At 40.5% G+C, this 17,400-nt stretch overlaps 1 protein-coding gene and 1 long non-coding RNA gene across 3 annotated transcripts in view; one reads left to right on the top strand and one right to left on the bottom strand.

Annotated features, from left to right (window-relative positions):
• Positions 1 to 17,400, bottom strand: part of PITPNC1 (phosphatidylinositol transfer protein cytoplasmic 1) — a 74,648-nt gene that overhangs the window by 37,211 nt on the left and 20,037 nt on the right. For both annotated transcript variants that reach the window (XM_027749722.2, XM_027749721.2), the window contains exon 2: positions 3,039 to 3,187. In XM_027749722.2, the coding sequence (XP_027605523.1) occupies positions 3,039 to 3,187 (149 nt within the window). The remainder of the gene's footprint in view (positions 1 to 3,038; positions 3,188 to 17,400) is intronic.
• On the top strand, positions 1,207 to 2,091 carry LOC120325038. The gene is made up of 2 exons (XR_005566818.1): positions 1,207 to 1,257; positions 1,854 to 2,091. It is a non-coding gene; the product is annotated as an uncharacterized LOC120325038 (long non-coding RNA).

Here is a 17,400-nt window from a genome sequence, read left to right as displayed (position 1 = left end):
TCATTAAAGGATAATTAAATAATACTATGGCAGAGGGGGAGCATCCTTTTACCACGGCTCTTGGGTCTCTTATTTCCGGCACTCTGGTCACAAAAACTGATGAGCAAAGAAACATTTTAAAAAGGCAAGTTCACTGTAATTCCTCTTTCAAGCCTTTCTTAATGACTTCAGCTATAAGCACTGAGGCTGCCAGGACTGGTCACTCCAAGGCACCTTGGAGACCACAAATATCCTTGTTCTTGAGGGACTCAGTTCCAATTGTTGGTCTGGCCAAGCCTTGAGAAAGTCACCTGGACCAAGACTGAATCTTTACTGAACTGGAGGCTTTCAAACCTCCATTTTCCAAGTGGAAATGTTTGAAACAGTTCTGTTTGGATAACTGTGTGCAGAAAGTAAATTAACTTTCCACGTTAGCAAATTTCTGAAGAAAATACAGTTCGGATCATTAGGGTTTATTTAACTACGGTCTAGCTACACATAAATATTTTATCTGTCCAGAGGCAAAATGCAGAGTTAGTACATTATCTACAGATCCAAAGCCAAGTGCATTGACTTTTGCTCTTTGATGACATTGCTCAAAACTCGATTCTTTTCTTTACATAAACCTTTCTTGTGTACAGACTTTTAAGCAGCATTTTACATCCTGCATAATAGACTTCCCTGTATCAGATCTGTTTATTTTGTCAGCCTCTGTCAGTGTTTTTATGACTGCCTCCCTTACCCCTGCTAAACTTTACTCTGATGCCTAAATTATAAATACCAGAGGATGCAGAGACTTTCAGCTTCTGAAAACATTGTTCCAGCAGGAGAGAAGAGGCAGTAAACAATTCTAAATATAACTAAGGTTACACTGACACTCGAAAACATACATCTGCTCATTTTGCAGGTTTTTTGGTTATTGTTTTTAGCATATTTGCCTGTCTACCTATCCTCACTGGTACAGCACATCTTGTAAAAAATAATTTTATGAGCAAAACACATATTATACTCAGAATTGCCAGTAAGTCCCAGTCACAGGCACACATGAATTGTTCCAAGGGTCCACTCAGAGAATGAAAGGATAATATTTCTATTTCAGCAGCACAGGTATCTGTGGATCACATTATCTCTTTTATTTTTCTTATTTTTATTCTTATTATTATTCCCCAGGTGAAGTTGAGTCTCTCAGCACACAGGGAGAATGTGTTTCTTAAAGGCAGTGCAGCTGAAACCACTGGTGAGCAAGAAGACCCTCTGCAAGAATTAAAGGATTGGCAGGTAAGAGAAGACAACACAAAAAATGCACAAGTATTTGCAAGAAACCATCCCTGAAATACAGAAGCTCAAATTTCTTCAAGAGAGATCAGTCCAGAAGAAAACAGAGTGAAGCAAAGTTTATTAGGGCAGTGGGCCCTGGAAGGAGAAAAGCTGAGGCAGAGAAAAGCTGGTGTGGGGAGTCCTGTTCCTCAAGGAAGGCAGGCAGAGCAGTTTGCAGCACATCTTGTACTGAAGCACATCTCCTGGAGTGAAGCTTTCCAGGGATATTTTGGCCTCCAGGCACAATCCACAGTGGCCTGAAAACCTGCTGATCCCTCCCACAAATAGCACTGCAATATCTGGTGGCACTGTGACACCAAACCCAGATTAAAATGGCAAATCTAGAGATGGAGGATTCACAGTTATTATCAAACTTGGTCAGCCTGATTTCAAACACCCACCACAGCTGGAGGTTGTGGATGTTCTGAAAAGATTTGAGTGGGCACTCAGATCTTCTTTGTCAGTCTTTGTACCCATCTTTGGCTGAAAGATCCTTTGTCCCACTGCCTGCACTACCAGGAACCACTTCCCAAGTATGGTTTGTACATGTTTTCTAGGTCCTCGTGGTCGTTCTGAATCACCCTCAAGTGGCAATTCTGAAATGCTCTTCAGTGCTTAAAGCCTTATTGCTGTTTAACATGCTGGAAAGAAATATCCAGAAACATTTAAAAAACCACACAAATTCTGGGAGCTCTACAGTGGGAACACATTTATTGATTTTTTTCCAAGTCCTGTATCTAGCCTGTGAGAGAACAGTTACAATTACAATAATATTAAATGTTGGCAAGATATATATTATTGGACTCCTATGTTATGTGTGTGTGTGTGCAACATCACTGGTGATTGAATTTGGCCTGAGTTAAGGTCAGAGATGTCAGAGGTTTGCAGTGCAGGAGTCACCTGCAATGTAAAAACAATAGCTGGAGTGTTTCTATGCCCACTCCAAAAATGCTGCAGAGCAAAAGTTTAATAAAATGAAACAGGCCCAGGGGAAAAGAAGAACTTCAAAAAAGCAGGGATATTCAATTAGATCAGCAGTAGTGCAAACGGGAACAGATTGAGCAATATATTTCACAGGACACAAATCTATATATAAACATCTCTGGCCTGGGAGTGTGGAGGAATCGATGCCTCAGCAGCATCATTTCACCACAGGTCTAAGAAATGATGGAACTTCGGGGGGAACAAAAGCAAATTGTCCACCAGGTCTTTAAGCCTGATGGTCCAGAAGGTTGTCATTGTAGGAGCCCAACGATCATTTATAATGCAAATTAACTTCGCCGAGGCAAACTCCAGCACCAAAAATGTTGGCTTTGGGACACGATTATGAGGTGAGAAAAACTTAAAAAAAATATTTTAATGGTTTGGTTTTGGTTTTCTTGGAGGGGTGGGGCGTTTGTGGGTTTTGGTTTTTAGTTTTGGCTCCCCCTCCCCAACAATTTTAGAAAACGAAATGACAAACAGTTCAGTGTAAAAGAAAACAAACGTTCTGAGTTTCAGGACATCCTTAACTTCAAGTTATAATTCCTTCTCTTGGAAGAGATTCTCTAGAAGGAGTAGCAATAACCCCTCTATTTCAAGCCACTGAACTATCCCATCTTCCTCTGGCTCTCAGGAAGCAGCAGGTATTCCTGGGAACACGTTCCACTGAAACGAAAGGCTCTCTCTTTGCCTGCAAGGGGCATTCCTTGCAAATTTTTATTGCAGCCCACGCTGGGAGAAAACAGTTTTATTGCACTTGCCTGTTGAGATAGACACGTTTCTCTGTCAGCTGCCCATTGCCATGGTTGGGGTCTTCAAAGGGCTCGTTCTGCACCACTTCCACCCCCTCCCCTCGGTCACTCTGCTCATGGCTGTGCTTGCTGATCATGTACAGCTGGCCAATCCTGTACTGCAGAGCAAAACCAAGACAAAAAGATTAGTTTGATGTAATGATGTAATTTTATGTGCAAATAAAAGGTAGTTTAAAGGCAAAACACGCTATTTTTGGGGTCCTCCCGTTGTCTTATTAAGTCCAGGGCACCACTTGAGAAAAAAAAAAACAAAATCTGTGTGCATGCACATGTAAAGAATTATGCTGTAAGTATATAAAGGAAGAATAAATAAACAATTAATCTAGTGCTTCTATGTGCTGACAAGGGATTTTAACCAGCAGCTGAACTCTAAAAGTTCTGTGGGACAGGATTCTCCTGTCCTGCCCTGCAAAAAGATTCTGGGTAACTATTGCTGGTGCACAGAAACAGAAAAAAAAAACAAACCACGAGACTCTAAGCCCTTTGAAAAAAGAAGTTTGAGATGAGTGATTTGGCAATATTATTAAAATTAATTTAAGCACTTCAATGATTCTTTTTCTATAGGCTCTTGAGTTACTCAGGAAGCCAAACCACAGGAGGATTGGCCCAACTTTGCTATTACAGAAAAATAAATTGTTGCACCAGCAATTGATTTTTTTCTCACTATGTCTTGCATGTACACCAGGGCTTTTGTCTTCAGAGAAATATAACAAAAAGTACATCCTTGAACCTTCGTTAACAAAGATTTTGGAATAAAACTGTACTTTCCCATTCATTTTCTGGTCTGAAATTTTATTCTCTAGTCCTTTACACATTCTTGAACGTACCAGGGTTCTTATAACAAACTGTCTTTGGACCTGTCCAGTTTGCTCCACTTGGATCCCTCTCTCTCCCCCAGAACAATTTGTTTGGGCATATACATGCCAATAACTTCAATCACATCAATCCCTTCCAATACAAAGAACAACCTGTTAATTTAGGGACTGGCTGAGCTGCCACACAGGCTGCCAAGGACCAGCTCAGCATAAGCAAACAAAAGCACAGTGACAGTCTGACCTCGGAAAACTCCATGAGATTCTTGTGGTTATTGCATCTTATAAACAGCAATCCTATCACATACTTGAAAAAGCCCAAATCAAAAGAGCAATTAGCCTGGGAAAAAAAAAACCCAAACCATCACAGACTTTATTAGCAACTGGTAACAGGACAGTCTTAATAAACACAATGACAAGGAATAGGATGATGGAGGAATAACTCCAGTTTATTCCTCTGCAGCAGGCAGGCCACAAGAAGGTAAGAAATTTAGAACTTGCATCTTGCAGGATCATTAAATCCTAACATTTTTTACTTGCTAATCCAGTTATCTACCTTTGTCTCTACTGAATCTTTCCCCCCCCCATCTCATCATATTTGAACATTTTGCCCTAACCTCCAAAGCTCTGAAGAGCTGCAGACCTCACACGTACCCTTTAACAAGATCCATGACAAATTGTCTTCTCTTTTTCACTAACAATAAATGAATGCACTGGTGCACAGGCAAGGCAGAGTTTGTACACAGAGGTTGTGTATTTGATCTGATCAACAAGTACAGTTGGAAAAAGAGTAACTTTCAGGCACATGAAGCTGTTCTTCAGGTCTGAAATCAAAGCACCACACTTCAAAGCCGAATGCAAGTTGAGAAAAACTGCTTTGCCTTTAATTAGATATGTATCAATTAGACCCCCTGAGAACAAAGATGAGTGCCTGGGGAGTGACAAGGATGGCAGAAGAGAGGAAAGGTGATAAGGTTCTTATCTTCTAATGGAAAGGAAGAGGTCAGTAATTTATATCCTGTGCCATATGAAAAGGTCGGGTGAGCAGAGGGCAGATAAATTACAGTTTGCCATAAAGTCAATATTTCGATTGAGATCTCTCTTGGGATTTTTGTTACCCCATAAAGTCATGACTTTTAGTTGCCATGGACACTTCTGGAAAGTGTTTCATAATTGCACATATCAATTTCCTATTTCCATGTAGTCCTTTGTAATTCTGCTCCCAGCTTGAATGGTCAAACACAAACACCTCAGTTTCTGCTGGAAATTCTGTCTCAGAAACATCCAGATGAAGGTACATTCACACTGACAGCTAACAGTGGGCTTGTACTAAAGCCTTCATTTGCTCCAGCATCATGAATCAGAGATACCCACAGAGGTGGTTGTTCTTTCAAGGACCTACACTACCATAAAACGCTTGCAAAATATCAAACCCCAAAGCCTGCAAATCAATCTGAGCAAACTCTGCACTCTGTACACCAGGAGCAGGGCTGTCAAGGAGCAGCTGCTTTACAGGTGCTGCCCAGTCAGTGCTTAAAGGAAGGTTCTCCTTCTCCCATGAGGCTCAAAATCCCCCCCATTCCAATGACACCCCAGATCTCCCAGAAGGGACCCAAGGCAGCTCAGCAGGTGCCTCTCACTTGGAAGATGCTGAAGGGAACAGAAGGCACCAGGAGCAGTGCTGGACAGCTCTCCTGCAGGAATCCCTCTGCTCCTGCCTCTCCACAGGCCATGGCTTTCCAGACCTATGGATCTGACACCAGGCAAGGAGAAATATCCCCCTCCAAAGCCAGGTTGGATGGGGCCCTGAGCAACCTGATCCAGTGAGTGGCATCCCTGTCCCTGGCAGGGGGTTGGAATGAGGTGAGCATTAAGGTCCTTTCCAACCAAACCATTCTATGACCTTTCCCAGCTGGAATTCTACAAAACATACTTTAAAGTAGCTAACTTAGCTCTTTTGTGTGCTATTCGTTTGTTTTTATCTGCTTCATAATATTTCAAAATCGTTCTGGAGCAGGATGGAAAATGTTAACTTCCAAAATAATAGTACTTCACCAAACCAGAGAGTACAAAACTATTATTTCAGATAAAATAACATGTTTTAAAGCAACTGTTTCTATTTACATGAATAAAATCCAAAGCAAAGATGTGTCTTTTAGAACTTGCTGGAATTCAAATGCCTGAATAAAAAGTCACAGCTTTTTCAAAGTTCCTACTGATATTGTGGAGAAACAGCACTTAAGGACCATTTTACAGCAGCAAATGATACTCATTATTCCTGCAAGGGTAAACTGATGTACCACTATTATTTATGTTGCTCTATCACAGGCTGAATTTACATGTTCTTAGCTGTAAGATAATTTGCCACGACCATCTACTGTTCCAAGGAATTCAGTAAAAGTTCACATGGTGGCACCTGACCTGAATTTGGATCTGGACAAAAGGTCTTTGTTCGAAAATTCTTCTGTTTAACAGAGGAAAATTTATTCAATCTCAGAGGAAGAACTTCAAAAAACAAGTGCACAGAACATGGATTTCGAGGGTTTCTAAGGGTATTGCTATGTAGTTTTTGTAGCAGACTTGATGTTTTCCAACCCCAACGAGTGAGACATTGTCTGGGTGGTGACTCCTCTTCTCCTTCAACAGGCAGATGGTGTTTGCTGTTGGGAGTTTAGTCAGACAAGAAACAAGGCTTCTGTTAGCAACAGCATGATGGTGGTCAATCTGATTTTGTTTAAAATTATAAGTGAAACCAGAAGCTTTCTCATCCTCCAGATAGGAGGGGGAAAAAAAAAAGAAAAAAGAAAAAATGAAAAAAGGGGTCCACCCTCCCCATCTCTCATTTGTCGAGCTCCCACTGTCTTTAGCAGAAGCTGCACAAGAAATCTTTGCACAAACATGTCTGAATTTTTTTCAGCCTGACTGACTGTCGCTCAGGGTTTCATCTAATACAAGTCTCAGAGTGCAAACTTTCCAACTTCGTGTGGAATGTAAAAAAGAAACTCTCTCAAAGGAGAAATTATGCCCCAAACTATCTCTTATCTGAAATTTTCATACCACTCCTTGAAGCTCTTATCTGAATGCTCACAGAAAATGTAACAGATTTATCACTGGCTTCGTCTTACGAGTCAATTCTCACATTCAAAAGAATGGTTGAACCCTTTCATCTGCATTTACTTTTCTATAACTAAACTAAACCATTGGGGATGGTGCTGCCTTTTCAATTCCTGCAATTTTTTGTTCTAAGCCAGCAGTGAGATCCCTCCCTGCAGACAAAAGCTGGAGGCCAGAAGACACTGAGTGTCTTTTCTACCTATTCAAGGTAAGGATTGTTCAGCTGCATTTCCACAATGGAAAGTATTTCTCACGCAGTGATTCATGCTAAAACACGCCAGTGGCTTCTACTCCCATTCCCAGAAAACTGCAGTGGTAAAACAGAAAAAAAATGAAGAAAACCAGCACCCACCGAACTGCAACAGATCTGAACTTGTGCACGAGGGCAGCTCGAAAGGGCACAGTCCTGCCTCCACTGATGGCAGGAGTTGTTTTGTCATTGATCTCAATTTAGTAAAGATTTATTTGCAGCAAGAAAATACCATGAATCAGCTTCACCTTTAGTTCCAGCTGCCCAGCTACACTGAACCCAAGGGCACTGGTTATGGCAAAACAGTAGCAATTTGATTATGGAATTCTGATTTACAGAATGCTGTCTCGTTCATAGAAAACAATCTTAAAACTGACACATTTCTGATCTATTTTCAAGTCACAGTCTTTGAAGACTCTTTGTGTGCTCCTTGTGAACGTGTTCCAGAACTTCAGATTTTTTTTTAATTAAAAATATTAATAGGAATATTATTCATCGCTTGTCCGTGTTTAGAATGATTTAAAACAATTTCTGATTATTCCTCAAAGGACCACCACGAGACAAGCACGGTGATCCCAGGGAAGTTCCCTGTCCAAACATGCACAGCCTTGTCACTCTGAGCAACCTCTTCCCAGCAGCTTCCCAGAGATATTTTACCTCTGGAATAACTTGTTTGGAAATGTACTTGCTTGAGTAAATATTTTTGTTTAGGAGGATACACTGAGGTTTCCTATTCTGTTTGTTTTGATGTTGAAGGCATTGTTTTCAGGTCTGGATGAAGACCTAAGCCTGCTATAAACACGAAAAGCTTGCAGTTAAGATATTGAAGACAGGCAAAGAAAGCATCATCCTTACTTTATACTTGATTAATTGGAACAGAAATTAATATCTCAACCTGAAAAGAGATGTCTGTGGTAGGACAGGGAATTTAGCCTCAATCTAGTGATTTCCAGCTCAGTGCTGTTACCACAACACACACCTGTAATTTCTTTTTAATTCTAAGCGGTAATTACTGAAACAGAAGTGGTTCCTCTTATCTCACTCACTAACCATAAATCCTTCATGTTAACACTGTTAGACATCATTTTAATCTGCCTTCTGAGGTGGGTGAAGCCTGATGCATCCTCATGCTCATCTGGAGGTTGGAGCAGAGCCCTCACATGTGGGCAATTCCAGCCCTGGCTGATGGAGCTCCCAGGCTGTGCCCTCTGATCCCCAAACTCCTGCACATGATGATTCACAGCTATGAACAATCATTTCAGAAAATCTTGTCCTGACACAAGCCCCAGGTTCTGACAAGGTGATTTGTTTCCCCCTGTTATTAACATTCCTACATGGGTTTTAACAAGAACGGAGGAATGTGCAATGTGCTGGTGTTTGAGGGGTTTGTGTTGGCTCCTCCTTGGCTGCTTTTTGCAGTTGGGTTTTGGTTTGGTTTCCTTTCAGTTTGGTTTTGGTTTCCTTTCTACTCTGCAAGCAGTGGAGGTGAGGATGTCTTGACAAACACCACCCTCAAGGTTTTTACTGCAGGACATTGCTATGGAGGGAAACTAGTCAAACTGAGAACCACTGCAGAGTTAGAAAACGTCTTGCCACTGAAATGATCCTTGTTTTTTACATGCAGGAAGAAAACAAACTCAAACTTGGAAGTCTCTGTTATGTAGCAGAACTTACCAGTGTGAAGTAGTGGTTTGTATTTCTAAAATAGTGATTTTCCTGGTGAAATAACTACACTGTGGGTTAGGGGCCTGTGAAAAGAGTACTGCTGGGTTTGACTGCTTGGGAAATTCTGCAAGGAAAGCATGAATAATAAACAGAGAAGGCAGAAGGGAGGGGTTCTTCCAGTTCTGTGCAGAGATCCCAGACTACCCCTGAACTGACAGTAAATCTCCTTTAGCCTGGCCAAACAGCAGTGTGGACTCTACACTAATCCACCATTTGACTTCTTGTTTCCAAGCTAAGCTGTCAAGAGCAAACCAGGCACCTCTGCACTGCACTCCCTTTGTCAGGCAGAAATATCCTTGGTGCAAAGAAGTTTCTCTGAACTGGTGTTTCACGTGTTCCTGAGGCACAAACGGGAGAGAGCAGCTCCAGAAGCAGAGGCAGCTTTCTAAACTACCCTCTTCAAAAGCAAATCTGTTTTTATCTACACAAAAGATCAATCAACTCTCCGAAAAACCCAGAAGGAATAACCCCAAACATCTGGATCCATATGATGCACTGTTGGGATTCGAGGCCCTAGAAAGTCATTTAGAGGTATAAATGTCACTTCCCCCAGTGATACATAAAGAATCCGACCAGTCAGAGTTTAGAGTTGAGCTTGAAATTTTTCTTTCAGCTAATTCCTGCACGCATCTGTGAGTCACAAAGCACCACACATCTGCTGACTTGCATCAGCAGTATTCTTTGCTGCTGCCCAAATTCATGGGAACAAGCTTTTGTAGCCTCACAAACAAACAGTTGCAGCAGGAACAGTTGACTTTTGCACGCTGTGAAGTGCCATTCTTACTGCTTTCATGCTGCTTTGCCTTTTCAGGGAAGAAATTACATCCTTTAGATACTTTATCTGTCTAAATTCCCGTGAATGACAGTTCAGCAACAACACACTGGATGTTCAGAAAGTCACTATCCTCTGGTACTTCCAGCTAAAAAACCACGGCCTACCCTAAATCTCCAGTATCCTGGCACATCGTGGCTTACAACCAAACAAGTGAGACTGAAATCAATGGCAGCAGGTCCAGATCTGTGGTTAACAGGTGTACAATGAAACCCAAAATTAAAATAAATGAAAATTAAGTTGCAAATGTTCTGCTTGCATGCAAATGGTTTGCCAAATATAGCTCATGTCCTGTTCAAATTGTAGTCATTTTATGCTTCTACACCAGCTGTGCTATTGAAAACAGCCAGCTGTTTATCTGCAGTGTACGAGCTCATAGATTTTTAAGAATGAGTTTTCATTAACAATATTTTACAGTGAGTCAGCTGGTTACATTTTTTCCACCATTTACACTATGTTCTTTGGACATAAATACCAATAATGTTCTATTATGTAGATTTACACATGTATTTCCAGCAAAGGATGCAGACACATTTTCCAGCGTCTCCAATGTCCTCTGTCCACATGGAGAACAGCTAAAAGGGACTTACTGTGTCTCTGGACCATTGATAACCAGTTTGTCCTGCATACTGGGACACTCTTCACTTCTCCTCAGCTCTGTTTATCAGGACCTGTCTCTGATTATCTGCAAACATGCCATGTCTTAATTACACCTTATTGCTTTTCATGCCCAGTTCACTCTGCCTTACAGTGCACAACTGCTTTGATAATTAACACTTTTTCCAAGTCACTACAAAAGCACATTTTATTTGTTAGCCACAATTCATTCATGAGATTGTAGTTAATTTAAAGGCTGAAGTTCAAGGAGCTGTTCAGTAAATATCTTATAATTTTAACTTAGAATGCAGTAAAATGAAGTAAAATGACAACATCATATTTGTAGAGGTTACTAAAGGGTTTTTAGTAACGTAAACTCTTCTCCTGGTATTCCAGGAAAATGCTATTTCCATTTCAGACATTCCAAGAAAAGTCAGACTGGACAAGCGCAGCTTCCTTCTCCATCCCTGTCACTGATCTTTTTCCAGCAGCTCACAGGGGGTGACACACACAGGAATTTGTTTGAATCCCAGTGAAAAGGAACATCCTCCATGGACTGGGGATGGGGATGGAGGAGTTTGCTCTATTAAACCGGGCAGCAAAAGCTCTTATCTATTTTTTTATTAATATAAACAGGATCTGAGGTGGGGGGGGGAGATAAGAAACCACCTCGTGTGCCTTGTGTATTAAACACAGTTTTGTTGGCCAGGCAGGTAATGCAGCAAAGGGTTGGGCTGCAAAGCTGGGTTTGAACATGAAGGTTCACTCCTGTAAGTGCAGGATTTTTAAAAATGTATTTATTTGAATTCAGCTCAGTTTAAGCTGGGAGTATTCTAAGTTGCAGACAGCCCCTGAGCCTCTCAAAATTCAACAGACTGGGGAGCTGGGTTTATCTTTAACTCTAAATGGACCAAACACGTGTGCATCTATTCATGCTTTCAGAAATTATTTTCTCTTTTTTTGCATGGCTAATGGTGTTTGCTTAATGTTTAAGTAGAACTTCTTTCCCCTCAGGCTTCTTTTCTCTAATTACTCTTCTTCAGTAATTACTCATTTTTATGACTTACAAGGATCTCTCTCACACCAACACCATCAACTTTCAACTACGGAGAATTCAGTGCTTTCAGAAAGAAATATTTGCCTGTAAACTTTCAGTTTAGAAGCACCAAAGAGACTACAAAGGATTCCATAAACTTTGTCAGAATCACAGAAGGGAATAGTTCTGCTATTAGATTTTTTAGCAAGCAAGTTTCTTACAATGCATTTCAAGCAATATAACTCTGCTCATAAATATGAAAAAAGGAAAACTTCCTTAGGATACACAATCTAAAATGAATAAAACAGCATCAGAATTTAGTACTTAGTACTTACAAGCAGAACAAGACAAATCCAATCTGCCTTCTGATAACTTATTCAGAACAAAGTGCAATTTTGCTTGCTACTTACAATGAAACAAAAATACACCCACGGTCCAGAATGTTTCATTTGATTATTACAAATACTTCATCCTACTTTCTGATCTTCGAAAATAAAACTGACTTCAATTTAATTTTTCAAATGCACATGTTTTATGCCTGCATCCCGTAGATAAAAATAATGTTATATACAATCTAATGTCTGTAAATAGTTGAGGTCACTCCTGTGTCTCTCCATCTAACCCAGAGCTCAGGGTGATGAAGATTTTAATGTTATCTAAAGTCATCTGATGAAAGGAAGCACGAGAGCAAGACTTGAGTTGCATAAGAAGGAAATGAAGACATAACTTTCCTCGCCACTCCCTGATTTTTAAGATACACTGAAATCTCAAAATTAATACGAAAAGAAGATATAATTTTTTTCCATTTTACTTCATTAGAACAACCCTTTGCAATTTAATACCTACTCTGTAAATCTGTGACAGAATCCCCCCACGTTGCAATGAGTCACTGCTGGGGCACCTTTGCCTTCATTACACGCAATGTCCTAATAAATGTCCTGAGCGTAGTTAGGGAAGAAATCTCTTTTCCTGACACTTATGGAAAACCCAAACTGCAGCCAAATAAACTCCTGGGCAGGAACCCCCCAAGTTTGCTGCAGAAGGCAGTGCAGGGTGACACCTTTGGGTGCACACCGGGAGAATGAGGGTGCTGGGGACAGAATGTGCTGCCACCTCATGTCTCTGTCCAGAGCAATTCCAGGCTACACAACCTTTCCTTTCAAACTTTCCACCTTGAGGGTGCAAGTTCTGTGACAATGTACAGATGGGTGGAATTGCAGCTTTCCAGCACAACACAGAACAGAAGCTCTTACGTAAGTACAAGCAAAATTTCCAGGAAGGACCACATTCCTGACTGACTGACAGGCTACAAAGCTTCCAGAGCAGACATTCCTACAATACCACATGTAGAATGAAAGGAAGATGAAGGCAAAGAATTCCTGCCAAGGAACTCTATGGGCTTAATTCAATTTTATCATAATCCAGAAATGTGAAGCTATATGGTCTCCAGATGTTTTGGAGAGGTGGTGTTCCAGCAATTAGGCATTCCAGCAGTGCTTATCTGTTCTTAGTGTCCTGTAAGGGGAGTGTAGAACATGATACAAACACAACCTGGAAACAGTACAGAGGGAGGTACAGAAAACTGCCACAAATGTGCAGATTTTAACCAATAAAGAAAAATTACACTGATTCATCATACTTAGGAAGATTAGAGAAAGTGATAATGTTTGGGTTGAATGGGATTTCATTTCTTGAGCTTATACAGCAAATAAATATCTTCATATTCCACAGGGATAACAACAGTTACCCAGGGGCTGTAAGTCATAGCTGGCAATTTCTCAGTGCAGATATGCAACATGTCAGAGCATCCAATGATACAAATGGAGCCTTGACCATACACCAGAGAACTAAAAAACTCTTCTGGGACTTCCAGGTACAGAGAAGTTTCCAAAAGGCCACTTGAGCTGGAACAGCCCCTGTTGAGCTCCATGGAAAGACTCTCCTGTTGACTTTGGAGAGCTTTGTCTGTAAGTGAGCAAACAGCTTCCCTGCACTCCCCACTCCCAAGTTAACCACTTCCTCATTAGCTGGAGCGGCTGCGTCACTTGGAAGGGATCCTTTGGGGATAAGAGTTCAGGGTGTACAGTAGCACCAGGGAATAGAGCTGAAAACCATAACAACCAAATGTATAAATAGATAAGAATTCTTTATAGAGAACCTGGTTTTCCTCCTCCAGCCCCTCAGACCAGCACAGTGCACTGAGACAGCTGTGAGAGCACCATTTCTCCGAGGCTGGAATCTGCTGTCTAAGACACATGTTTGAAATGGAAAACATGTAGCTCGAAGACCTTAAATGCACACACCCTGCAAAAGGCTGGGTTTGGAAAAAGTCAAGAGAATTAACACGAAAACATTCTGCTGCAGACCTCAATAATTGAAAAAAACCCCCCACAAAAACCACAGGCACAGAAGCTGAACAAAAAAACCCTCCTCGCCATAGTCTAAAAATACAGTTAAAAAGAGATCCTCGCTTCCCTCCCTGCCACCCCAGGGCCTTGTGCTGCCCAAACGACAAGCACTGAAGTCAGGGCTTCAAACTCAGGGAGGAAGTGGTTGCTGCAGCAATGGCAACCCAAAGAAAGCTCTTTATCTCCTACATCTTTGATTTTTTTATAGCATGCAGAAAGTGCAGACAGCAAGAACAGAAACTTGTTGCGTGGCAACACGGCTTGACCTTCCTCTAGTTCGTCGTCTTGATAAACTTATTACTTTTCATAAAACTAAAGAATTCAGACAAGTTTATAGAATTCTTTCACATGTAAATTATTCCTTGGGAAATGCAAAAAGGTGTAATTAAGGAAAAAGATGGAAGAAAATGTTAAAACATGAATGAAACTCACTAAAAAGGTCTATGGCCCAACAGGCTGGTGGGTAATCAAATTTTAGTCTAACATACTTTTAAGTGCATGTGCTTCAGTCAAATATTTATAAGATATCTCTATATCATATTTATAAGATATGTTCTATACTCAACCATACTAAACCTGTTGTGTGCCCATTCTTTTGTCATGACTCTGAATTAACAGCCACCTGATATAACTGGATCTCCAGCTACTCACACCAAATAAACGACTAACACACATAAATGAAGTTACTTCAGAAAAGAGGAAGCACCCCAGTGTTACAATAAAATAGAACAGATAATGCAGCGGTCTCAAAAATAGTATTTAATGTCAAAAAGAGGGGTGGGGAAATGAAAAATCAAACCAAACTTTAGATTCCAACTTGGTTTTCTAAATTTAAATTGCAAAATCAGTACACACTACTGAAAAATATTTAAGATGTTTAAAGTGAGGCCTAAACACAGAAGAGGAGTGAGCGTTGTAAACAAAGCTCTTTTGGGGAAAGGAAAGCTGCAGGGCTGCATTCAGGGCTCTGGATGACAAGTGTTTTCATGTCATTTTCCCATGGCACTTAGTGTCATTAAAACTACAGAGTCTGGGAAGCATGACTGATTATTGCTTTATTTTCTCATTCTTCCAATAATTTCTAACACACAAACACATAATGACCATCAACAGAGAACACAAAAGCTCAGATCCCACAGCCAAACAGGCCTTTCAAAAGGGCAAACAGTGTGTTTGACTCAACTGGAGTTAGTGACGGGTCAGAGCTCTTCTTTCACAACTCAGAGGATTCCTATTGCCCAGTTCTTCCTGAGTTACTGAGGACAAATAAAAGATTTGCATTACAGTACCTGAATTACAAAGTGTGGAAGGGAGAAAATGAAGTCAGAGTTTCAACCCTGGCTGCCTTTGCTAGGTTCTCCCATATTACCCAGCACTGCTGCCTGTCTCTTTGCTTAAAAAAGACCTTGTGCTTCTCCTCCCAGCCCTGATGTGCCACAGACAGACACACAACATGCTCTTCCATAGCCAGGAGGTTTGAATTTGAGGCTTGCTATTAATATAGTCATTCTAGTCCTCTGCTCTGCCACAGAGCCCTGACAGCCCCAATTATTCAACAACTGACTTCCCTGTCACAAAGACAGCCAGAATGACTAAGGATTCATTCATATGAATAAATGCCTATGAGGCATCAAGTTTCCCAATTTTATTTATTTTTTTTTTTGACCTGTGGACATGAAAGGATAATTCAGTAATTTCATTACATCAGGAGGATAAAACTAGCATTGGTTTTCCACTTACTATTAAAGGCAATCCTGCAGGGTTGGAACACTACACTATTCTTTGCCATTCCATTTTTAGTTCCTTTTCTTTCCCCTTCCATTGGGGAGATTCATATCACAAAACTCTCCACCTTTACAAAATGGATGCTTTTATCTTTGCAGCTGAGGTGCTTGTGAAGTCAGTATGATGCAAAAGGGTTTTTGCATTATAATCCCTTTGCCATGTGATTAACTAGAAGATGTCACTGTGGTGTCACTGTGAAGAGCTTTTGGGCAATGACAGAGCACAAGATGTACTTTTTCAAGCCTAGAAATGCAATCCCAGAGGGAAACTTGCAGAGACACATCTGCCTCTCCTCCTCATACCAAACATTTCATTAGGGCCATCTGACATTTCTTCTTCCAATGACATCAGAGGGAAGAAGTGACATTAAATGAATCCTCAGGTTACCACAGGATATTGGCCTCAAAACCATTTTCTTCACGTCACAACAACTTCATGGAAATTCCTAAAATTGCAATTGCCCCTGCAACAACAGAAATCCATGGACAAAAATGTAACATTTTACCTTTTCAGAAATACATTAAAACATAGAAGAAATTCATCTTAGCTTCTCAGAGAACACCACCAGCTTTAAGATTTGTATGAATAGCTACTGAGAAGCTCAAAGAGGTGGAACTACTTTAAATTTTCTTGAAATGACAGCTGAGAGATGGTTTAGAAGGTTACATGCAGAGGATGCTGAAAGAAGATAAGTTTTAAGGGCTAGGAGATAATTAATCTGTGAAACAAGATGAAAATAACACAGAATAAAACAGACATGTCCTGCAGTGCAGGCTCAGCAAGGGCTAATTTGTTTGGCTGAACTGCTCTGTGCTCCCATGGACAGACTGTTGCCAACACCCAGGCCAACATGTGCAGGTAACCCAGGTGTATATGTATATATATATGTAACCCAGCTGCAATATTGCCCTCAGGAGTGTCCCTGTACTCTTTAGCTCCTTCTTCATTTTTGCTGACTTTGACTTTTGGTTTATCACCATTTTTTTGGAAGAAAAGATAAAGGAGCTTAAAACTGAAGCCAAATAACCCTTCTCATCTCCTGCTGATCTGTATTTGACTTGAGGACGGCCACTGTCTTGCTGAATCTGGCCTCAAATATCATAAGCAGCTGGAAATTTCACTTAATCCAGCCTTGCTCTGAGGATAATTCCAATGAAGCACTTTAGTGCAATGTGTTGTGTATTTACCAGCTGTCTGTCTATATTACTCCCAATGATGCTGATACTGCAGCAGGTCATTGCCAGGTAAGTAAAACACCAGTTTATGTTACCATCAGCTATTTATTTTAACACTGACATAAGCACAATATTGTGTAAATATGTAGAGGTATTTTTCTCTTAACGGAATTGTATTTAAAATTTATGCCATCAGTAACAGTAAAACGAAAATGAACCACTTACATTGAAGAGATTTGTATCTAAAGTATGAGCTGAGAAAGTAAGAGATCACCTGTCATTAAGCTTGCTAACAAATTCCATTAGAGATTGTTCTCTTCTTGGTAACAACTCTGCCGAATTTTAGTTCCACGGATGTTTTACTGTGTCTACTTTGGGCTCAGAAAGCCACAATCAAAATGGCTCAGGAATGTTTCAGTTGCTGCTAAGAATAATAGCAATTATTAAATAAAAATGAGTCATTGTATTGGAAATAAATGTCAGATTTTTTTTCCTTTGGAAGGCTCTTATGCCTACAGCAAACTAGGGAAGGGACTTGAAATTCAACAGACATGTAGTCTTTGCATAAATACTCATC

Source organism: Pipra filicauda, unplaced genomic scaffold (genome assembly GCF_003945595.2).
Source record: "Pipra filicauda isolate LSUMZ 115617 unplaced genomic scaffold, ASM394559v2 scaffold80_size11013439_pilon, whole genome shotgun sequence".
In the NCBI taxonomy this organism is placed as follows: Eukaryota; Metazoa; Chordata; class Aves; order Passeriformes; family Pipridae; genus Pipra; species Pipra filicauda.
Note: the sequence above shows the minus strand (reverse complement) of the source record. Positions and strands in the feature narration are given on the sequence as shown.